Source organism: Pipra filicauda, unplaced genomic scaffold, assembly GCF_003945595.2.
Source record: "Pipra filicauda isolate LSUMZ 115617 unplaced genomic scaffold, ASM394559v2 scaffold152_size1767362_pilon, whole genome shotgun sequence".
Taxonomy (NCBI): Eukaryota; Metazoa; Chordata; class Aves; order Passeriformes; family Pipridae; genus Pipra; species Pipra filicauda.
This window is the reverse complement of record NW_024104018.1, coordinates 1,579,413-1,602,393: the sequence shown is the minus strand read 5'-3', so window position 1 is coordinate 1,602,393 and position 22,981 is coordinate 1,579,413. Positions and strand designations below refer to the sequence as shown.

The 22,981-nt window shown below is 41.0% G+C and overlaps 1 protein-coding gene across 9 annotated transcripts in view; it reads left to right on the top strand.

Moving 5' to 3' along the window:
* Positions 1-22,981, top strand: part of NEB (nebulin) — a 96,529-nt gene that overhangs the window by 65,561 nt on the left and 7,987 nt on the right. For 3 of the 9 annotated variants that reach the window (XM_039379013.1, XM_039379011.1, XM_039379009.1), the window contains exons 100-122: positions 81-185; positions 1,792-1,896; positions 1,994-2,101; positions 3,168-3,272; positions 3,907-4,011; positions 4,140-4,244; positions 4,833-4,937; positions 5,026-5,136; positions 5,351-5,461; positions 5,956-6,057; positions 6,172-6,270; positions 6,785-6,883; positions 8,801-8,911; positions 9,038-9,142; positions 9,853-9,957; positions 11,015-11,119; positions 11,931-12,041; positions 12,255-12,365; positions 12,964-13,077; positions 13,726-13,830; positions 13,952-14,056; positions 14,844-14,936; positions 16,932-17,024. In XM_039379013.1, the coding sequence (XP_039234947.1) occupies positions 81-185; positions 1,792-1,896; positions 1,994-2,101; positions 3,168-3,272; positions 3,907-4,011; positions 4,140-4,244; positions 4,833-4,937; positions 5,026-5,136; positions 5,351-5,461; positions 5,956-6,057; positions 6,172-6,270; positions 6,785-6,883; positions 8,801-8,911; positions 9,038-9,142; positions 9,853-9,957; positions 11,015-11,119; positions 11,931-12,041; positions 12,255-12,365; positions 12,964-13,077; positions 13,726-13,830; positions 13,952-14,056; positions 14,844-14,936; positions 16,932-17,024 (2,418 nt within the window). Of the gene's footprint in view, positions 1-80; positions 186-1,791; positions 1,897-1,993; positions 2,102-3,167; positions 3,273-3,906; positions 4,012-4,139; positions 4,245-4,832; positions 4,938-5,025; positions 5,137-5,350; positions 5,462-5,955; positions 6,058-6,171; positions 6,271-6,784; positions 6,884-8,800; positions 8,912-9,037; positions 9,143-9,852; positions 9,958-11,014; positions 11,120-11,930; positions 12,042-12,254; positions 12,366-12,963; positions 13,078-13,207; positions 13,313-13,725; positions 13,831-13,951; positions 14,057-14,843; positions 14,937-16,931; positions 17,025-18,483; positions 18,577-18,988; positions 19,082-20,282; positions 21,862-22,184; positions 22,278-22,981 lie in introns of those variants that run through there. The other 6 variants (XM_039379012.1, XM_039379010.1, XM_039379014.1 and 3 more) reach the window with 5 other exon arrangements.

Below are 22,981 nucleotides of genomic sequence, written 5' to 3'. Positions count from 1 at the left end.
GTGTCTGGGATCTAGAGCTGTGTTGTTGTTCCTGGTGTTCATGGGTCTCTCTTGTCCTTCGTTGCCATTTGCATGAACAGAAAAGCTATAAATCCTTTGCCAAGATGCTCCTGCAACATGGATGTAATGAAATTCTGAGGCCAGATATGCTGACAGCTCTCTACAACACTTACTTGTGGAGCCAGGTAATATGAAGAACTGCTCTAGGAGACATTTAGATACAATTTCGCTGCTTGGACCTCTAATATTTCCTGCTTTCCTACGGATTTCAGACCCCAAGGATTTGCTGATGTGCTTTATGCTGGCAGTGATCAAATAGTTTTGAGACCAGACTATCACATTTGCTGTCACTGGGTCACTCAGCTCAGGCTGATCTTGTCTCCATTTTCTCCCTTCATCATAAATAATTGTTATATATTTCACATATTTACATGAAAAGCAATTTTTCACACATTTCAGATATTATATGTTAATATTTCCTTAACCCAATTCTCATTCTGCCACCATTTCTTAGATTGCCCACCTTCCATAACATGAGTTCTTAATTACAGAATTAATGATGAAGTAATTTAAAGGAGATTATAACATTTATTCCCACTCTGCCTGGAATGGTGTCAGATAGAGAACAGAGTTATTTGTGCTCTGAAATCACAGCTGCTGACAGTGACCTTACTCCTTTTAATGGTAAAAATGATTCCTGATCACAATATAAATTATAAACCTGGAAAATAATAATAATAATAATAATAATAATAATAATAATAATAATAATAATAATAATAATAAACAACTGGAGATTTATAATAATAAATTACTAATAAATTAAGTTATAAACTGGAAATGGAACAGTAGAAAACAGTTACATGAGAGGAAGAAGGGTGTTATTCTTTACTATTAGCACAGATAATATTCTTCAGTATTAAATTACTGAAGAACTTTACTAGGCATTTTTATTCCATTTTTCTGTGGATTTCTATTATCTCATTAAAAACTCCTTGCAGGTAATTTTGAGTATGTTTGAATTAAAAAAAAAACAACAGTGTCTAACTGCATGTTCACTTCATGTTATCGTTGATTATTTGTTCAGAAGTTTTTTATATTTTGTCTGTCATGGTCCTGTTTCAAAAGCATGGGTTTGTTTTCTGATGAAGTGAAAGTTCTGTTTTAAAAATGAGTTTTTTAAAATGTTTTCAACCCCCTTCCAGCTGCCCTCAGGATGCCTACAATGAATCCAAACTCTTGGTGAACAGCCTGTTCTCACTGAACTGTGTGAAAACAGGTTTAGAGTCCTCAGTAGGGCAAGAAAAGTGTTATCAAGACACAAATGTTGCTGCCAAAGCCTTTAAAATATATATATATAGCATTAGGATATATGTGGTGGATATTTTAATCTTTGGTTGTTTAAGATATTTTACATTTCTCCTCATTCTGGTTGTAAAATCATTGAAGTTGGAAAAGACCCCCAAGATCATCAAGTCCAACCTTGGGCCAAATATGATGAATATTTAAAAAGGAGATGTTGTCCAGTTAGGGAATTTAAAAGTCACTGAACTGCCAAGATTGATTCTTTAGCTCCATCCTGGAGATAAATGAATGAAGTTAATCAGACAAATTAATTACTCAGGCAGCCTCTTGGGCACAGGAGGGGTTTGCAAAGCTCAGCTCCTGGTGCACGTTCTGCTTTCTTGGGCTTTGTGGGAGGGTTTTGCAAAGTGATCATGTAAAATCACATCTCTCCCAGAGGTTTTGTCCTGCTCTGGGTGTTAATTTACAGTCTTTCCCCACCACCAGATTCAATACAAAAAGGACTATGAGAAGAAGAAAGACAAATACACCACAGTTTTGGATACCCCGGAGTACCTGAGGACCACCAAAGTCAACAAACAGATCAGTGATGTGAGTGTGCTTCGGGCTCATCTCCTCCTCATCCCAGCCTTTGGAGTGGGATAATCACCCCCAGGGAATTAATCTGCTCTCCAACGTGCCTTTGCAGATTATTTACAAGCTGGAGTACAACAAAGCCAAGCCCAAGGGCTACACCACCATCCAGGACACGCCCATGTTGCTCCACGTGCGCAAGGTCAAGGACAGGATCAGTGATGTGAGTAAATCAGCCCTGGCTGGGGGTCAAAAACACACATAATTAACTTTTTACCTTGACAGCCAATGTTTTTAACTCAGGTGTAACACTCAGGGAAAAAAAAACCCTTTCTTCTTAGAGCCTATTTTATTTTGTTTGCCTGTTAAACTCTATTTTCATTTAATGCTATTTTCATTTAATTCATTTAAAACAGTTTTTCAGGAAGTGTTTTATGTAACTTTCTTCTGTAACTCTTGAAACATTTTTTTTGTGTAATTATGCATTTTACTAATAATATACATTTTACTAGCAATAAAAGCCATGAGCTGCAACTGATCTCTAAATCATGAATTGGGGGGTTTTTTCCTAGGTTTTCGTCCTCTAGTGGCTTTTTTTGAGCCCTGAATAAATTAGTTAATACTTTACTGTGTTTATCAATTTCTTCTATGGATGTTGTGAATTCGTAAGGTAGATATTGTGGTCTAAAATAAAGATGTGTTTTGATTCTGGGGCAGTGAAAGACTAGAAAGGAGTGAGAAAGGAAGATGGAGTGGATAGAATAATATATAGGATTTAGGAGTCCTGGTCCTAATTCCTCCTTCTACCTTAGGCTTTCTCCCTGACTTTTGTATTGTTCTTTAGATATCCATAAATAAAATGAGGATATTAACACTTCTGTAACTCAGTATAGTACTGTCAGAATAAGTAACCTGAATGTCATTCAGATGCTCTGTGAATTATCTACATAAATAGTAAATCCAGGAAGGAAAAATAACCATATTATCCAGATACTAATGGGATCACCAGGAGACAGAGATGTTTCAAAGTGATCAGAGAACTAAAGTACATTTTTTAAAGCTCCAAATTGAATGCTGAGGTTCTACGAAGGAGTTTTCAGGAAGCATTGAATGCTCTTAGAAAACAAGTATATTTAAAGCATTTCTTTTAACCACATCCAGTCATTTCTTCTATCAAGATTTTATCTTGACAGGAGCAAATTTACTGTTATATTTTTCGCATTGGGATGCTTTTCTTGCTGCTGCTGACTGGTACCTTTGTAACATTTGATGTGTTGGTCTTTCTGTAGCTGAAATACAAAGAAATGTATGAGAGGAGCAAATCTCGCTGCAACGTCGTGGCAGATTCGGTTCATATCAAGACTCCAAGACACGCTTACAAGCTCAACAGCAACGTGAGTTCACTTAAATTCAGGTCTTATTTTCATTATGGAGAGTGTTTTAGACTGACAGGAGAGGCCAGGAATTCCATTTTCAGTTCCACTGAATTTTCTCAGCTTGGACGTCGCTTCTAATTCTTACCCCGCTTGACTTCAATATATTTTAATTCATTTTGTGCTAAAATTCTCACTCTTGCAAGTTTTCTTTGAGGTCAGTGGAGGTCCTTCTGTGTCAGAAATCTACTGTTCATTTAGTTGTCCTCTTTCCTGACAGACACACAGCTGTCCCAGGAATTCCCTGGGATGTTCTTGTAGACAAAGCAAGCACTTCATGGGAAGCTTTCCCATGTTTTCTGGTTTTAGTGGCCCAACACCCATTTCAAGAGGAAGAACCTGAAAGCTCCCACCTTCCTCAAAGTCAGGACATCACTTCAGCCCTTCATATTCCATTTTCCACCTAAGAGTGGGAAAACTGGAATAAATAGATGCTGCATGAGTCAGAGGAAAGCCCCAATCTGACGTAGCTGCGCTTTTTTCCCTCTTCTCTCTTTTTTTGGGACAGATCAAAGAGAATTTCCCTCTCTATGTCATGTGTAAAGTTCACAACTTCCAATTAACTCTCTTTTGTTTGGTTTTTCCCTGCAAACAGCTGGATTATAAGAAGAAATACGAAGCAGCCAAGGCTCACTGGCACCTGATTGCTGACAGGCCTGACTTTGTGCAAGCAGCCAAATCGTCTCTGCAGCAGAGTGATGTAAGAAAGTCAGAACAACCCAAATATTCCCTTTTCCCACATCTCTCACGTCCAGAATATAAGAAACAAATTGTAGAAGATCTGAGACTCTCTTCTCTTATCCTTTTTTTATTTTTTGTTCCCTGCAGTATGAGTACAAACTGGACCGGGAATTCCTGAAGGGGTGCAAAATCTCTGTCACTGATGATAAAAACACAGTGTTGGCCTTAAATAATGCCATTTTAGCCAGTGATGTAAGTACTGAACTCACTTTTCCTCTCTAAGTAAGTAAAGTTCTTTGTTAGAACTTTATTTATTACATTAACTGTTTTATTGGGAATATGGTTGGAATAAGGGTGAAGCTTGGAACAGTTGTTCTCAGTCTCACTCCATTATTTGAATTGACTTGTTTATTTCATTAATAAATCAACAACATTTGAATAAACTTGGTCTTGTAAATGTCACACAATATTAAATTAATATCCAAAGTTAACGTTGCCTGAACACTCCAGACCTTCCACCCAGGTATCTCTGCATTCCTGGTATTGAAGTGGAAATAACTGGAGAAAACAACAAAAAAAGCTGCAGCTATAAATTGGGCATAACACAAAGTATCTTTAATAATTACTATCAAGATATTAATATTTGCTATATCCATAAAATTCCAAGTGAGAGCTCTAGGAATGTATAGACTAAAATGAATTTATTTTGGAATATATTAAAATATGGGATTTTCTGCTAAGTTTTGCACTAGCAAGCAGACACAACTATAATAATTACTTTTTAATCTGCCATAAGACAAGATAAACATGGCTTAAAATCAGATCTTTCCTTCCTGGTAGATAAAATACAAAGAGAAGCACAACAAAGCCCGGGGAACATACCATGTGGTCCCAGACACACCTCAGATCCTCCTGGCCAAGAATGTCAGCTCTCTTGTCTCTGAGGTAAAACACCAGCAGTTATTTGCTCCTTTTAAGTGTAATTTAATCCCTGAATTGCTGTTTCTTACCCCTTTTTGTGCTGTGCTTTCAGAACAAGTACAAAGAGCACAGCAAGAAGCAGCTCCCCCACGGCTCTTTCACGACCCTGCCCGAGACGCGGGACACGGCGCACGTGAAGGAGGTGACCAAGAACGTCAGTGAGGTGGGTTCAGACTCACGTCATCATCTCCAAATAACCACCTTTGAAATCTAAACTGCAGATCCTGACAACCAAACTGGGGACCACACACTTTGGGAATGAGGAGGCTCCACCTGAGCCCTTCTCAGCAGTTTTGGGGGGTTATTTCCAAGTTTTGGTAGCGTTTCCCTCCCTGTGAAATTGCCAAATCACACGTGGCCCTTTTTGCTCTTAACAGACAAACTATAAGAAGAACTTTGTGAAGGAGAAAGGCAAATCTAATTATTCTGTCATGCTGGAGCCTCCTGAAGTGAAACATGCCATGGAAGTTGCCAAAAACCAGAGTACAGTGAGTTTGCCTTTTCTTTCCATTAATTAAGTAGGTTTTATAAGCAAATTCAATCAAAAAACCAAGTTTCTGTATTTCTGAATACCCTCCCAGCCTCCATATTTTGGTGTAGTTTTGAAAAATTTTATTTTTCTTTTATCTGAATGATTGTATTTTTACTTTTATCTGAAAGATTAAAGTACCTGTATTTACAAATATAAAATTACACTGAAATGAAGGATTTGTACTTGATCACATGGTGGGATTTAAAGTAATGTGATGCAAATCACATCTAATAATTTTTTCATTCTTTCAAATACAGACAGAATTTCCAATGTTTATTTCTTCATTTGTAGAAAACTTGCAAAAATAAATTCCCAAATCCCTTCCTTGTGAAATTATTTTAAAAATAAACCCATATACTTTCTCAGCAATGTTGCTGTGTCCTTCACTGGTATATTCCTTATGGATAATCCTCAGGAATTTCCTTTTCTTTGCCTGTTTTCATGGATTAGATTGAATACAAGAAGGATGCCAAGTCAAAGCTCCACTACACACCGATAGCAGATCGACCAGATATTAAGAAAGCAACTCAGGCTGCCAAGTTAATCAGTAATGTAAGTGGGGTTTAAGTCTTCTCTATAATTCTTAGGTGTTAATTTTCCTACTAAAGCAGTGTCAGTAGACTAATTCAAAGGGAATGCCAACTGTATCTTTATTTTCCCTGTTAGATTGAGTATAAAAAGCGTGGAGCAGCTGGTGTGGGGGTGACCATGCTGGGACGGCCAGACATTGAACTGGCCAAGGAGGTGTCCAAACTCACCAGCCAGGTAAGGAGGAATTAATTAAAAAGTGGGGAAAACTTTGGAACAGTGAGAGAAATGAGACATAATATTAACTTATAATGTCACTATTATAACTGAAATTATTTCTAGATTAGGGGAAAGGGAAAAAAATAAAGTAAAAATTAAATACCAGCGCAGGTATTTCTTTGTTCGATGAATGTTTCTACTGATTTACTAAATGTCATTAATGGAGGTATAAAATCTTCTTAAAATGGTGTTGTGAGAAGATTTTTGTTTTTTTAAATGCTAAAGCTGAAGTGTTTGCCATGTTCTTTTACAGCTCTTCTGGATATTTATTGGCTTTACAAGAATCCCCCTTTGACCCAACTCTTATTACCCATCCTTTGAATGGACACTGGCTTTCTTGCAGCCGCTTTCCACCCCATGTCTTCAAAATAATCTCGTGCCAGGACCTCAGAGCTTGGTTCTTTCTCCCCCTTTCATGCCTTAATGCTGGAATTTTGCCTTTCTGACCTTGCTTTCTTGCTGCTGATTGTAGGCTGAGTATCTCAAACAACACATGAGGGGCCACGGAGCTGCATCCTATGACACCCCCTGGATGAGAACCTTTAAGAAAGCCAATATGCTCAGTAGCCATGTAAGATAATTTTAATTAAGTGGCATCAATGCCATTGTTGTGCACCTGTCTCTTGCTTGTGTATCATCTTGCAATTCTGAAGCACCACCTTGTTGAAATGTTATTGTGCCCTTCAAAATGGCTTTGGAGCTTCCAGATGAGTGAAAACTCATCTTTTTCACGCCAAAACACCTAAAACTTGAGGTGTGATTTTCTGAAAGTGTGCAAAAAAAAAAAAAAAGGAAATATATGTGTATGACAGATCTGAGTGATGGTGCTGGAAATTTTCAGTGAACAGTCACTAGAACTTCATTTTAACTTTCAGACCTCTATTAAAACTTCGTTTAAACTTTATGTAAATTTTAAAGGAAATTTAAAATTCGAATTTATTTATAAATGTAAACAGCCTGTTTACACTGTGCTGGAATTTCATAGTGGAAAAATAGTGTGTGACTGAATCAATCCCAGAGCCTGGGAGGGCTTGGAAGGCACATCATTTCTTATCCTTCTTCCCACCTCAAAACCTTTGTAAAATAAAAAAGTGAGCCTGGGCTGCAGCTGTTGAAGTGGCAGCAGCAGCTCTGTGCCATTTCAGTGTTACACATGTATTTCCAAGTGAAAAAAAGGGGGGATTTTGGTTTTTCCATATCTACTGCATGTATCTGTGGCACGTTTGAGTGTCAGGAAAACCATGGATCTCTTCAACAGAGCCAGGGATTCTTTAATTGAACCACTGAATTACAAGAAAAAGAAGAAATTAAGTTTATTCCCACTCAGTGCTGAGATCCTCCTTTTCCATGCTCTTGTCCCAGTGCTGACCAGTTCTTTGGGTCTTTTAAACATTCTTTGTTGAGATTAGTTTAGTTCTGAGAGAAAATAAGCTGCTGTAGAGGCAGTGAGGGAGCAAAGAATAACTGGAATATCTTCAACTATTTTGTTTTCTCTTGGCTGTCTCTTCTCATAAACTTCTTATGTCCTTCTTTATGTCCTGTTTGTTTATCCAGTTGGGTTTTTTTAGTTGGATTTTGTCTGTCTGTCATGCTTGCTTTCAATTCTGCAGTTTTTGGGGGTTAAAAAATTCTCATTCTTGTCAACATTTCTCTGCCTCCAGCCTGGATCTGCTGCATTATTATGGCTCTCATTACCTGGCTGCTGCTGCTGTGGCTTGGAAGTGTTACTAAACCTCTTGTATAATCTAATTCCTGGTAATTAATTGTGTCCTGTTTGTGATCATTGGTGTCATTCGTCTCTTATTCAGCCAAAACACAGTGTTTGTATAATAACATATCGAAAAGTATTTGATGTATTGACATCTTCAGTGCTCTTATGTCTTTTAAAGCTCTTATTTCTCCAAGAAATATGTAAAAAGTTCTTTTAAACACCCTTATATATCCTCGTATTATATTATATTATATTATATTTACATTACATTATATCCTATTACATTATATCCTCTTACATTATATCATCTTATATTATTATATTATATAAAATATAATATATATTTTATATATATATTATATATAAAATATAATATATATTTTATATATATAATTGTTTTATGCTATACTCTTATTATACCTCTCTTTTCATCTCTTTGTGAAATGTCTTTAATCAATGGCCAGTTCTCATCAAGTGTAAAATTCTTCCTGTCCAAGGGTCAGGATTTGGCTCTATTTTGGCACCTCAATTCTCTCTTCTATTTTTACACTGAGGAGATGCAGTTTTTCATTCAAGTGGTATTTTGTAAATACAGATGTAGATTTTCTTTCCATGTCAGGTTTTCTTTGCTATAACCTTTATTCCACTGGGTGCCTTCAGGTTATTACATTTCTGTTCTTCTCCCCAGCAGCCCCATCGAAGCAGAGCCTCTTTGCCTTCTGCACCAAACAAGCGAGTCCTCAAGAGCAGTTGTAACCCCTGGTTGTTTCCATTTAGGTGAAATACAAGGAGAACTTTTCCAAAGAGTTGGGTAAGAAGCCAAAGTATGACCTAAAGGAGGCCAAAATCTACAAGACCATGAAGGACGCCCACAACATGGCCAGTGAGGTACGGGGGGGTTGTGCTTTGCCCTGAGGGGGGAAGTTCAGATTTCTTTGCCAAAAACCTCCTTGGTGTTACTAAACCCCCCCCCAGCCCAGTTTCCTGAGGTGGTTTGTCCCCCCCGACGTGCAGGTGAAGTACAAAGCTGACCTGAAGAAGCTCCACAAGCCCGTCACGGACATGTCGCAGTCGCTGATCATGAACCACGTGCTGAGCACGAGCCAGCTCGCCAGCGCTGTAAGACCCTTAACTCACCCCTAATTCCCAATCCCACAGGGAATTCCCTCTGCTAACTCCTCCTGTAACAGCTCCTCCCCGTGTTGTTCCCATGGGACGTCACCTGGTAGTGATCTCTTCCTCCACCTCCTAATTATTAGTTCCTCGTTAACCAGCAGCTTCACCACTTTTGTCCTCTGGGAAGGGAAATCTTTCAAATCCTTTGATAATTTTTAGTGGATTGATTCTTTATCCCACTTTAACTGGTTGCACTACACTAACAAATGCCTTTTTTTTTTCTTTACTGATTAATATATTTAAATTCTTTAATTTTTTCTGTTTTTTTTTATCTTTTCATGTTTGTTTAATATCCCCCTGTTATAAACCTCCATGATTATGCCTAACAAAATAATTGAGAATTTTACTGAGAAAAGGCAAAAAACGTATCTTTGTACAGCCTTTTCTTTTATCTGCTGTGTTTTCTCTTTCCTTTTTCTTTTTTTTTAATGGTTTTGACAAAATCTTTGTTACAACCCAAAAAAAAAAATAACCCACACCTTTAACTCCCAGTTTCCAAAATCACTTCTAAACTTCTTGCTTTTTGTTTTGCTTCTTGTATTTCTAATTTCTCTTTGATGTTCCATTGAAGTGTTGCTTTGATTGGACCTGAGAAGTAAATTTTCTGAGGGATTTTTTTTTTATTGAGATGATTTTTGACACCTTCCCTTCAGTACCAGTACAAGAAGCAATATGAGAAGAGTAAGGGTCACTACCATGTGGTGCCAGATAATCTTGAGCAGGTTCATCTCAGGGAGGCATCAGAACTCCAGAGCCACGTAAGTTGGTCGTGTGTTTGTCCTTATCCCAAAAAATATCCATCCCTGAAATCCTCCCAGGAAATTCTCTCCAGTCTCTAACAATCCCTCTCTGCTTTACCAACGCTGCCTCATGAGAAATATCTGCACATTTGCAAGTAGAACACAGAAAATATACAGATAAAATACCTTCATTCCACAGTCAGTCTCAGTTCCTCACCCCTGCTGTGCATGGATTTTTTTACAGTGAATAATACATTTATCAGGGGGATTTTCCTATAGAAAAATGACCTGGAAATCACAGAAAAACTGGAAACTGGAGGAATCAGGGTTGTTGTTCACAGTTGTATTTTCAACTGCTTTAATTATTCAAGTGCAAGGAGACCTTTGCCATTCCTTTTCTGCATCCAACATTATTTTAACCCAAACGACTATTAAATGTGTCTGGTTTTCCCCTCTGGAATAAAATGGTGAATCATTCCAGAGAAATTCATACTCTGATTTGGTCTCTAATCCTCTCTATTCCAAGTATTTATTGGCTGTAGAGCAAGAGGAAAATTGCTGGTAGGACACAAAGGTTATAGCATGGAATGGAATTCCAGGATTTTTTGGGTTGGAAGGGACCTCAAAGCCCATCCAGTCCCACCCCCTGCCGTGGGCAGGGACACCTTCCACTAGCCCAGGTTGCTCCAACCTGACCTTGGACACTTCCAGGGATTTTCAAGGCATGGAAGAGCAAAAAGGCCACATAACAAAGGACTGTAAGAAAATGGTTAAAATTAAATTTTAAGTCACTACTTTTTGGGATCAGGCTCTGACTCAGTGACATCTCATTCAACAGTCGATGCTCTAAAGGCTGAATAATGTAATTTATAGGAAGAATATCTTCAACTTTGTGGACATTTTCCTTCCTGGGCGCCAAATTTGAAATTTGATGGTCAGTAATAGACTTTTCAGGAAGGTAAACAGTATTAAACATTAATTTTTTACCACAGAACTGTTGTCAGTGAGCAGATATTAGTCAGTGAATTGGATCTTGGATTATTTAGGAGGGTGACTTTTTGTCTTTTCTTCTCAGGTGAAATACAGGGAGAAGTATGAGAAGGAAAAAGGAAAACCCATGTTGGACTTTGAGACTCCAACATACCTCACAGCAAAGGAGTCCCAGCTCATGCAGAGTGAGGTACAGTCAAAATCAGTACTGATGGTCAAAAAAAATCCTGCAATTTATTTTTTTATAGTTAAACTTTAATAGAGATTTAATAGGCAGTTATACCTGCATTCTGTGCATGCTGAGAGACTGAAAAATTACAGTTACATCAGATTTCTTTACACTGGTTATGAAATGCCACTGAAGCTTTCCTGTGTCACAGTAAAGTGGGTTTTTATCTGTTATTTTTTTAGCAAGAAGCTCTCAGTAAATGAAACTTAAACAAGTCTTTGAGGAAGAAATGTAACATGAAATACATCTCCCTTTAACTTTACAAAACAAATACAGTGTGTGTTGGTTATCACAGCCCACAGAAAGTGCCCTGGTTATTTTTTCACCTCAAAGCTCCATTTTTGAGGAAGCCCTTTACTCCCTGTGTGTCTCTGCTGTCCCAGACCTGTCACTCCATTTCCCTGAGCAGTTTTGTTGGGTTTATTTGAAGTATAATCTTGTTCTGGCACAGATGGAGGCTTGGCCATATATCTTTATAGGGCCATAGAAGTCATTGTGTTGGAGTGATTCCTTTAAGTATTTTCTCTACACGGACAAATAAGCAGAAAAATAAAAAAATAAAGGCAGGATCTGGTCATATTTCCATTGAAAAGCAATGAGCTGTTTCATAACCTTCGGTGAAAATAGGATTTATTCCTTTAGGTGCCCTCAAATAGTGTCATTAATGCTAATTCCTGCTCCATCCTCCCACTAGTTTTTCACATCATTAAAAATGCTGTGATAAACACTTGCTATTTTGCCTTTTTTTTTTCCTCCTTCTTGCTTTCATTAGAAAGAATACAAGAAGGACTTTGAGGAGTCCATGAAGGGCAGGAACCTGACTGGCCTGGAGGTCACACCATCCCTGTTACACGTCAAATATGCAACCAAAATAGCCAGTGAGGTACCAGCAACTCTGTGCTTTATTCCCTCCTTCTTGTTTTCCACATCTGTTTTTTTTTCTTTTGGAGCTTTTGTGGTTCTTTTTACTTTAATTCTTTTAATTATTATTATTATTTATTATTTTTTATCATTATTTATTTATATATTATTAAGTGGTAGAGTGCAGAGCTCCCTTTAGCCTGGATTTGCAGGTTTTTTCCTTCTTCTCCTGCAGAAAGAGTACAAGAAGGATCTGGAGGAAGGTGTCAAGGGGAAAGGACTGACAGCCCTGGAGGAGACTCCAGAGATGTTGAGAGCCAAGAATGCAACTCAGATCCTCAATGAGGTATGTCAGAGCTCTTTGGAAAATTCCTGAGTGGATGGAACATCCTCCAGCTGTCATGGAAAGGAATAACTTCTTCTAGATCAGCTCCAAACCCTGTCCAGCCTGGCCTTGGACACTTCCAGGGATCCAGGGGCAGCCACAGCTTCTCTGGGCAACCTGTGCCAGGGCCTCCCAACCCTCCCAGCCAGGAATTCCTTCCCAATATCCCATCTAAATCTACCCTCCCACTGAGGGAGGAATGAACTTTGTCATTCCCTAGAAACTCCTGAGTAGAGTGATAAAAAGAACATGAGTGGGTGACTAAGGATCAAAATGGGAGCTCTTTTGTGGCTTTGCAGTCACTGCCAAAAATTCAGGTGGGAAACAGGTGCTGGGATCAATAGTCAGATCAGTCCAGGGACTCATTTAGGTCATTAGCCCATTGCCTAAATCAGTCAAGGGACTAAGCCAGGATCTAAGTCATGAAGTGCACCCTGAAGTGACTGGATTGAACTGTGAGTTGATATTGGTACTATTCCTGTTCTGAGGTGTGCTCATGAAAGTTGCTGAAGGTATTTCCTTCCCACTGCCATGATCTATTCCCTGTCTTCCCCCGCAGAAAGAGTACAAAAAAGCCTTGGAGTTGGAAATCCGAGGAAAAGGCCTGACAGAGCTGGCTCTGGAGACCCCGGATTTCGTGCGGGCCAAGAACGCCACGGACATCGCCAGCCAGGTGTGTGGGGGGACCCTGAGCTGTCACCTGGGCTCTTCTTAAAGGAAACCTCAGTTCTTTGTGCTTAAACCCAGTGCAAGTTGTTGTGCAGAGATGATTGAGGCACCTAAACCTGAGCTTTGCCCAACAGATCAAATACAAACAATTGGCAGAAATGGAGAAAGCCAACTACACCAGTGTTGTTGATACTCCAGAGATTATTCATGCCCACCAGGTCAAGAACCTTTCCAGCCAGGTATCTCGAGTGAAGCGACCTAATCACTGTTCATTGGCCACAAAATACTAATTTGGACACCTGAATAACCACCTCTGACACCTTTCAGGTTACACCAGGAAGCAAATCTCTCTAGAGCTGTGATGTGGCATCTTACTCTGAAATTCCATTTCAATAATCAAATTAATTGATTTTAATGCTGTGTAATACTCTGCAATACCAAAGCTAATTCTTTTCTGCGTGGATTTAGCTTAATTTTCCACTCCTTAATAACCTAATATTTAAATTAATTACACAGAGGCATAATCTCAGTTTACAGCAGGCAGAGGAGTACTCACATCTTCATAACGATGGGCATTGTACAGCAATAAGTAATGCCAGCTTATCACTGCTTCTGTGGTTTCTGTTTTAATGTATTTGGGATTTTCTGTTAGAAAAAATACAAGGAGGAGGCAGAGAAGAGCATGTCACACTATGTGCCTGTGGCAGACACCCCAGAAATGCAGCGAGTCCGGGAGAACCAAAAGAACTTCAGCATAGTAAGTACAGAAATACAAAGTTGTTTGGTTTTTTTTTTTCTCAGCCTCAAAGAAAACTCTGCAAGTAAAGGTTTATGGGATGGAGTCAACGTTTGACATTTTACTTGAACTTTTCCAACAGCTCCAGTACCAGTCAGACCTTCAGAACAGCAAAGGAAAAGTCACAGTTGTCCAAGACACCCCGGAGATGCTGCGGGTGAAAGAGAACCAGAAGAACTTCAGCTCGGTAGGGTCACTTTGTGTCCTCAGTTGTCCCCAAAAATCCAGTTTAATGCTGGATAAAATAACTGGGTTTGGCTCTCCTCTTCCAGGTCCAGTAGATTTAGTTGGGTTTTATGGAGTGTTTTTACCACCTGTTTTTTTACGGAGTACCCTGATTGGACTTTTTCACATACATAGCTGTGATATAGTTAAACAGTCACTCCTGTAATTAATTAGTATTCATTAGTAATTAATTAGTATTCCTTTTGTCCTGTTACCCTGTAAGTGCATTTTTGTCCTGTGGCCCCTCGTGCACTGTCTGCCTGACTTGTTTCCCATTCCATGTTGCCGTGAAGTTCCTCAAGTCTGTTGTAGAACTTTGCCTCCAGCACCCTTATTAAAGCACACAACAAAGGGGAAAACGTTTGTGTAAAACAAATTAGAGCAAATTACAATCTTCAATCCTAAAATTGGCCCACAAATGTTTGGATCATAGAATTATGGAATGGTTTGTGTTGGAAGGGACCTTCAAGCCCATCTCGCCCCACCCCCTGCAGGGGCACCTTCCACTAGCCCAGGTTTCTCAGATATTCTACTGAAATAGGTTTGATTTATTATATCAATGATATTCTTCTTAAAATGCATCAAATATAAACAATCAGCCCCTTTTTTTCCCCCAAATGGTGCTGAGACTTCAGCGAGGCAACAGGGAGTGACTAGAGCTGATCCTTTGTGCCCCAGTTCACTCTCTTAAGAGCAAGAATGTTGTGTTTTGGATGCTTAACCTTGTTGTCTTCATTCTAAATATTAAGATTTTGTATAAAGAAGATATTGGAACTGGAACCACTATTGAAAAGACACCAGAGATGCAGAGAGTTAAACAAACCCAGGATAATATCAGCTCGGTACAAAAGAATTGATTTTTAATCCTCTACCACTGCTAATTCCTCTTGAAATAATATTTCTTTTTCTATTTTTTTTTTCTTCTCATGTTGCTAACAGTGGTTTGGCAATAACCCCACCCAGCTGAGGGTGACTTTCTTCAAGTTTTTGCCTCTCCTTTTTACTTTAACAGTCATCTTTCTAATGATTAACACTCAGTTTCTTACTTACAACCCATTTCTAAACCACGAGAGCTCTTGCCAGCATTTTAATCTCACCCCAAAGGTTGTTTGGACAGAATCAAAGAATCATTTAGGTTGGAAGGGACCTGTTGAGAGCATCTGTTGCTCCAGTAGGGTCTGGAGGTTGCTTGGATGAGCTGGGTTTTGAGTATCCTACAGGATGAAGATTCCACAGCCTTTCCAGGCAATTTTGTTCCAGTGTCTGTGTGACCATCTCACAGTTAAAAAGTGGTTTACTGTGATCAGACTGAATTTTCTGGTGGTGTTTTTTTTTTTTTTTTTTTTTTTTTTTTTTTTTTTTTTTTTTTTGGTTTATTTGTTTATTTGTTTTGTTTGTTTAGAATTTTATTTTTTTTTTTAGGGTTTTTTTTGCTTGTTTGGTCTTTGGGGGTTTTTTTGTTTGGTTGTTTTTTTTTTCTTTCTAGGGGAGGGGTTAGGTTTTTCTGTTTGGTTTGTTTTATTTTTTTGTCCTGTCACTGACAGCTCCTAAAAAGAGCAGCTCCCTCCCCTTTATTCCTTCTCACTGGGCATTTCTACAGATTGAGAAGTTCCCCCTGAACATCCTCTCCAAACTGAAGAGTCTCAGCTCTCTGAGCCTCTTCTCATGCCTGAGGTGATCCTGTCTCCTACTCATCTTTTTGGCTTCTCCAGTCACTCCATGTCTGGGGAGCCCAGAGCTGGACACACAACTCCAGTTGCAGCCTCACTGAGTGGAGGGGCAGGATCACCTGCCCTGGCCTGCTGGGAATGCCCTCCTGAATCAAAAGCCCAAGGAATCAATGGGTTGGGATGGAAGGACCTTGGCCTTTGCCGTGAGGGTCCTCAGGATCCTCCTCTGCAAAGCTGCTTCCCAGCCAGTTATTCCCAGCCCGGGGCTGTTCCTCCCCATTACAGGACCTTGAATTCCCCCCTGTGGAACCTCCTGAGGTGCCTCTCAGCCCCTTTCTCCATCCCTGTCCCTCTGGATGCAGCACAACCCTTGGCTGGATCAACCAACCCTCCCAGCTTTGTCACCCTCTGTCCCAGATCCAGGTCCCCCGGGAGGGTGACCCAGTTTTGACCTGGGGGTCCCCCAGTGGTCACTTGTGTCCAGCTGCTCCTGGTGCCACTGCTCAGGACCCTCTGGATCCAGTTTTCTGTCCGTGTCTTGTGCTTGTCTGTGGAGCTGCCAGGGCCAACAAGTGCCCCCAGCCTCGGGAAAGCTTCTCTTGTCAAGCTTTTACATGATATCAAAAGCTGCAGCACTCTAAAATTGGAATAATTATACATAGTCCTTCTCTTTCCAAACTCATAAATCTCTTCTCTGCTTTTTTGGAATGCTGGTGTCACTTTGGTCTAAAATACTAACATTTCAGCCAATTTGTTGATGCAGAATGTGTTCAATATGTTGTTGTGAGGTGCATTTTCCCTTGCTGTGCCCAGGCAGAGATGCAGAGAGCACTGGGATGTTGGGTGAGGACTCTCACCTTGGCTGAACACGAGGGATTCTTGCACAGCCCAAATTCTCCTTTCACTGGTAGAAAGACCAAATGGAATGGGGTTCCAGCTGGTTTTATAAAACCCTTCCAGTGCCATTCCCAGGGACTCAGCAGCTGAAGTTGCCTTGTCCCAGATTTCTTGGCAAGGCGATGGGAATCCTTTACCAGTTCAAGCCCACGAGATCCTTTAAATTCTCACTCTCCACGAGCTCAGGAAAGAAAAATTTTCTTTCTGTATCCATAATGAATCCATTTAGTGCTTCAGTGTAACCCCTTTTTGCTGTCTGTGCCTCTGCAGATCAAGTACAAGGAGAGCATTGGGAAGGGAACCCCCATTCCCGACCTGCCGGAGGTGAAGCGCGTCAAGGAGACCCAGAAGCACATCAGCTCGGTATGGCCCTGTCTGTGCCCCCTCCACCCCACCCACAGCTCCAGCCTTTGCTCCTTGGCTGTTGGTTTTAGGGTTGGGAAGAGTCTCCCAAATCCTTGGGTTGAGCAGCAGGGAGCTTAAATCCCTGAGTTCGATCACAGTCGGTCACTTCCTGCATTAATTCTGTGACCTTTTCTAAACACACAAGTAGGAGCAAAAATTACCTGGGTTGTGTTGTAATTAGTCTGAAAAAAAATGGATCAGGTAGGGAGAACTTTGTGGAAAAAACCCAAATGGAGCTTCCTTATAGTCACAAAATAAGGGAAAACAAAACCTGGCTGTTCCCTTATCTAAGTGTAGATTTTAACAGCCACAACAATGTGCTTCCCAGCTCATTTTTGCACAACTGAGTTCTTTTCTCAATTTTTTTCCCAACCTTTTACATAGTTTCATTTTCCCTTGCTGAGATTGCTTTATTTTTGGTTGTTTTTTTTTTTTCATTGTTTCAATTATATCAAGCACTAAAAGTTGCTGGTTTGTTTTTTTTTTTACCTACCTTGTTTTGTTGCAAGTATTTTACTGCTTGCAGGAAGAGCCCTGAATGCATTTGTCATGTATTTCTATGTGGTTGGGGTTTAAACCAACCCAGGTTTCTCCTACGCAACTCCCTCCACAAAAAAATACAATCTTTTTGAAATCAAACTTAATAACATGAGGGATAACAGTTGTTATCCTTAGTTGAGAGTTTTCCTCTCACAACTAGAGTTGTTTTCCTTACTAGAGATCTAACCCACAGTAAAGCAGTGCTGTTGCAAACAAACAGGCACAGAAATCAAAATGAATGAAGCCCACAATTAAGTATTTGTGGATTAAACATGGTTATAAAAGATTAACACCATCAAAGAGACTCCAGAAATGCTGAGTGCCTGAAAAATAATACTGTTATAGTTCCTGAACTAAGGTGAAAAGCAAAACCTCGGGTCAGGAGGATATTTGTCCTTGAAGTGTTTGAGGTGCTTGAACACACTGAAGTCAGAGCACTTTGCTGAGCTGGTGGCTGGGCTTGTACAGACAGTGAGGGACAGAAACTGGGCACTATTTCCATGTGATCCCAGGGAAATTCTCTGTCCCAGGGCAGCTCTTGTGGAAGTCGTGATCTCTGCAACAGGAGGGGGGAGCCGGGGGGGGTCGGGCTCTGCTCCCAGGGAACAAGGGACAGGAGGAGAGGGAACGGCCTCAGGCTGTGCCAGGGGAGGCTCAGGTTGGACACCAGGAGGGATTTCTCATGGAAAGGGTGGTCAGGCCTTGGCAGGGGCTGCCCAGGGAGGTTTGGAGTGCCCACCCTGGAGGTGTCCAGGGAAGGCCTGGCCGTGGCACTCAGTGCTCTGGGCTGAGGAATGATCACAGGGGAGACTCCATGACCTTGGAAGTGTTTTCCAGCCTCAGTGATGCCGTGACTCTGTGCCCTTGTGTCCTGCAGGTGTTGTACAAGGAGGAGCTGGGCACGGGCACCCCCACGCCCGTGACCCCCGAGATAGAGCGAGTCAAACGCACGCAGGAGCACATTAGCTCGGTACCGGCCCCGGGACTTGTAACAACGGCTGTTGTTATAATCCTGCTCTGTAACCCCCTAACACTCCTCCTCCCTCAGGGGTTTAGTCCTGGCTTTGGCCTGGCAGTGTCTTAACTCATTGATATCCCACCTGTTTGTGCTTTTGGGGGATTCACACCTTTCCACGCGAACCAAAACCGAATTTAACGTGGTGTTTCTCCCCATGTTTATCTCGACCCTTTATCTTCTCTTCCCTCCCATCACCTATTTACAGAATAATCCCCATCAGCCTCTTCCTTAATATTTGCCTCTGGATCCAGTGTGAAGTGAATTAAGAGGTGATCTAACGCTGAGCATAACCCAGGGAAGGGTCAGCCGTGGTGGTTGTGCCTGTGCTGAGGGGTTTCTGTGGGCACTGTCTCGTCCCTCGCAGGTGTTGTACAAGGAGGGTTTAGGGACGGGCACCGCGACCCCGGTGACGCCGGAGATGGAGCGAGTGCGGCGTAACCAGGAGAACATCAGCTCGGTACTGCCCTTCCAAATGCCAGTCAGACCCCTTCAGCTCCTCCACTGACACCGTCCTTCCCATGCCTGGCTGACCTTGGAGCAGCCCTTCCCTTATGGAATCACTGAAACCCTGGCAGGATCCTGATAGTTTCATTTTTCCCTCATTTAACCTGTCACTCAGTTGTTCCAGCTGGGAGATTTTAACCTCAGTCATTCAAGCAGTTGAGTGCTGCCTTGTTGTAATTCCCAAGGAGTTGTTAGTAGTGTGAGTGGTGTCACTGTCCTCAATAACAGAACCCACCCTTCCAACATCTCCAGCCTCACCTCTGCAATGGAAAATGAACCCTTAACCCTTCCTGGCTCAGGGAATCATGGAATGGTTTGAGTTGGAATTTCTGCTGTGTTGGCTGCTCTCTTATACCCCCAGGTCTTTCTAAGGAATCCAGGTGGCATTCCCAGGTCACTGCATATGAAAACGTGGTGAAAATTGCATATAGATGGAAAAATTGCTGTAGGGAGGAATATTGATCTGGATCATTTCTCCTCCTGACACTTCCCAGTCAAATGGCCACTGTGTCATCATTTTGTTCAGTATTCCTGCTTTCATTGGAGCAGTTTATGGCTCATTTTGGCTCAGTTCAGACATGAAATAAGTCCTGTCTTGAGGCCATTTCAGAGAAGCCCCTGTTGGTAAATGTTCTGCTGCACTTCCCATCCCTGAGGTCCTGCAGCTGCCTCAGTTTGGAATCCTTGGAGCCAAAACTGCTCGTGCCAGGTCTGTCATTTGAGTAGGGGAATCCTTTGCAGGGGGGGTTCCAGGTAGTTTAGAACTCCCACATTTCTGTGCCCAGTGGAAAAAAAAGCTCAGTGGAACCTCAGCCCCCTGTTTTCACTGAAGGTTCTTTGCTGGACTTTGAACAAGGCTGGAAAAACACCATTTTTCATACTTTGATGTTTCCCTGTATTAAATTATTGCTCTTCTTTCTCTCTTTTCATTCTTTTCCTTTTTTAACTTCTTTTCCTTTCTTGTTTTTTCCCCCCTTCTCCTTTTTTTTTCTTCTTCTTTTTTTATTTTTCCCTTTCTCCTTTTTTCCCCCTTTTTCCTCTTTCCCCTTCTCCTTTTTTCCCCTTTCTCCTTTTTTTTCCCCCTTTCTCTTTTTTTTTCCCCTTCTCCTTTTTTATCCCCTTTCTCCTTTGATTTTACTTTCCTGCTGCCCCAGGTGTTGTACAAGGAGGGGCTGGGGGTTGGCACCCCCGTTCCTGTCACCCCTGAGATGGAGAGGGTCAAACGCAACCAGGAGAACTTTAGCTCGGTATCTTTTGCTTTTTTTTTAATTCTAATTAACTTATAAACTCATCTCCTTTCTGCTATTACATTTTTAATTACTCTGTTATATTTTATGTACTTATTTTTTGAAATATTTTTCCTGTAATCATAACACTCAGTGCTTGATGTCCATTAATTTTTTTTCCTGCAGTTTAAGGTATTTTGCATTTTTAAAACCACTTTTTTAATATAATTTGCTTCATTCCTTCCCTTTAATCCTTTTATTATTCTGCTCCAAGCAGTTGGATGCACATTCCCAGCTGTCCCTTCCTCTGGGTTTAATTGATCACAATTATTAACTGGTTGATCCTTCCTAATTTTTCCTGCTTTCTGGTATATTTAATGGGCATAAAATCACAAGAATTACCTCCACCAAATGCAGGTTTTTTTGTCCTGAACTGCCTGTTGCCCCCCAGGTGTTGTACAAGGAGGAGCTGGGCACAGGAACCCCCACCCCTGTGACCCCCGAGATCCAGAGGGTCAAACGCAACCAGGAAAACTTGAGCTCGGTATTTTTCAACTTGAAAAGCAAAAAAAAAACCCCAAACCTTTTAATCTCTTTCAAAAATACTCTTAACACCCAAATTCTGCTGCTCTATTTCCCTGTAATCAATTCACACAACAACAACAACAGCCCATTCCTTGTGTTTTGAGATTTTTTTCCTCCGTAATTTCTTTCAATTGGATCCACCTCACTAATGATTTTTAGATTCCCTGTTCCCGTCTTTCTCTTCCCATATTTTTATTTTCTGCTTTTCCTTTTATTAATCACTTCAACCCTTGGTTATTGTTTTTTTTTCCCCTGGTTTTTACCACATATAAAACCTAAACTATTTATTTCCTTCCCCAAATCCGTGGCTGTGACCCGACTCTGCTCCCTCCCGTGTGCTCTGCTGGTGTGGGATGGGCAAATCAGGTGGAATTGCTGCCTTTGTTCCTTCTGTGTTGGATGTGATGCCTTTTCCTTTGGGAAATGTTGGATGTTGTTGCAGGGATGCAGTGGCCCAAGTCCCAGGTGGTGGGAACTGCCCTGGGGGTGTTGGTAGCACCGTTAGAAGGCAAAAAATCACTGAGGTTGGGATGTTTGGAAAGGTGAGGAAGTGCCACTGAAAACAGGAGAGGAGTAGTAATAATAGATGTAAATATAAAATATATATATAAAATCTTAGTTGAGGTGTGTGTACAGGAAAGGTTTCAGGAAGGTGCCTCAGGCCCTGCTCCTCCAATGAGTCACTTATGGTCAGGAAAATGTTTTCCCTCACAGCTGCTGAAAGGACAATAATGTATTTATTGCCAATTTATTGTCAAATATTGACAATAATGTATTTATTGGCATTTATATCAGACTTTAGTCTTCTAAGTACTCCCCAGGTTTAACTGGCTGATAGAATTCACTGAATCATTGAATCTCAGACTGGTTTGGGTTGGAAGGGAAATTAAAGCCCATCTAATTCCAACCCTCACACCTTCCACCAGCCCAGGTTGCTCCAAGCCCCGTCCAACCCGGCCTTGGACACTCCCAGGGATCCAGGGGCAGCCACAGCTTCTCTGGGCAACCTGGGCCAGGGCCTCCCCACCCTCCCAGCCAGGAATTCCTTCCCAATATCCATGTAAATCAATCCCCCTTCAGCTTCGGTCTTATCAGTGTAACAGAGTTTGAAACACGATTTTTATTTCCAGGGCTTTTTTAATCCCTGTTTCTCCAGGGCGTGTCAGAGCCCCTCTCTCCTGGTGGGAGTGTTCCTGCTGTTGGTTTTATTCTCTTTTCTGTCACTCTAACCCTGTTGCCCCCCAGGTGTTGTACAAGGAGGAGCTGGGCACGGGAACCCCCACCCCTGTGACCCCCGAGATCCAGAGGGTCAAACGCAACCAGGAAAACTTGAGCTCGGTATCTTGGAATTTGAAAAGCAAAACAAAATCCCTTTTAATCTATTTTAAAAGACTTTTTAACACACCAATCAATATTCTTGTTTCCCTGTAATCAACTTACACAAGAAATAATATCCTGGTCCTTTGAGATTTTTTTTTTCCTTTGTAATTATTACTTACATTGTTCTTGTTCCCTTTTTTTAATTATATCATTTTAATAATTGAATTTCACCTTTTTGAGTGTGATTACCTTTTTTTTTTTTTTTTTTTTTAACTCTTAAACCCCCACCCTGTTTTCCTTCTCTTGGTCTCAACAATCCTTAAGTTTTGCTCCGTGTGGTGGGTTTTTCCCTGGTTTTCCTTCCTTCATGCACAAGAACTAAACTCCTTTGGGCCTTGGCTGGGTGTGGCCGTGCTGGGGTGGGGTCAGCAGGACCTGCTGGGGTGGGAATGAATTAAATTGGTTTATTTGTTGTTTTTCTGTTGTATTTGATACTTTCCCAGTGTTTTGTTGCCCCTTTGGTGTCCGGCTCAGGAGCAGCAATGACGTTCCAGCTCCCAGAGGGAATCCGTATTCACCGTGTGGTTTTGAGGAGTTTTTAATCCCTGTTTTTTATCCCAAACTGTGTGTGGGAGGCACTTTCCCAACCCCTCCGTGTGCCTGTTGCTGTTCCCTCCGTGACCAGCCCTTTGTCCCACAGGTTTTGTACCGGGAGGAGCTGG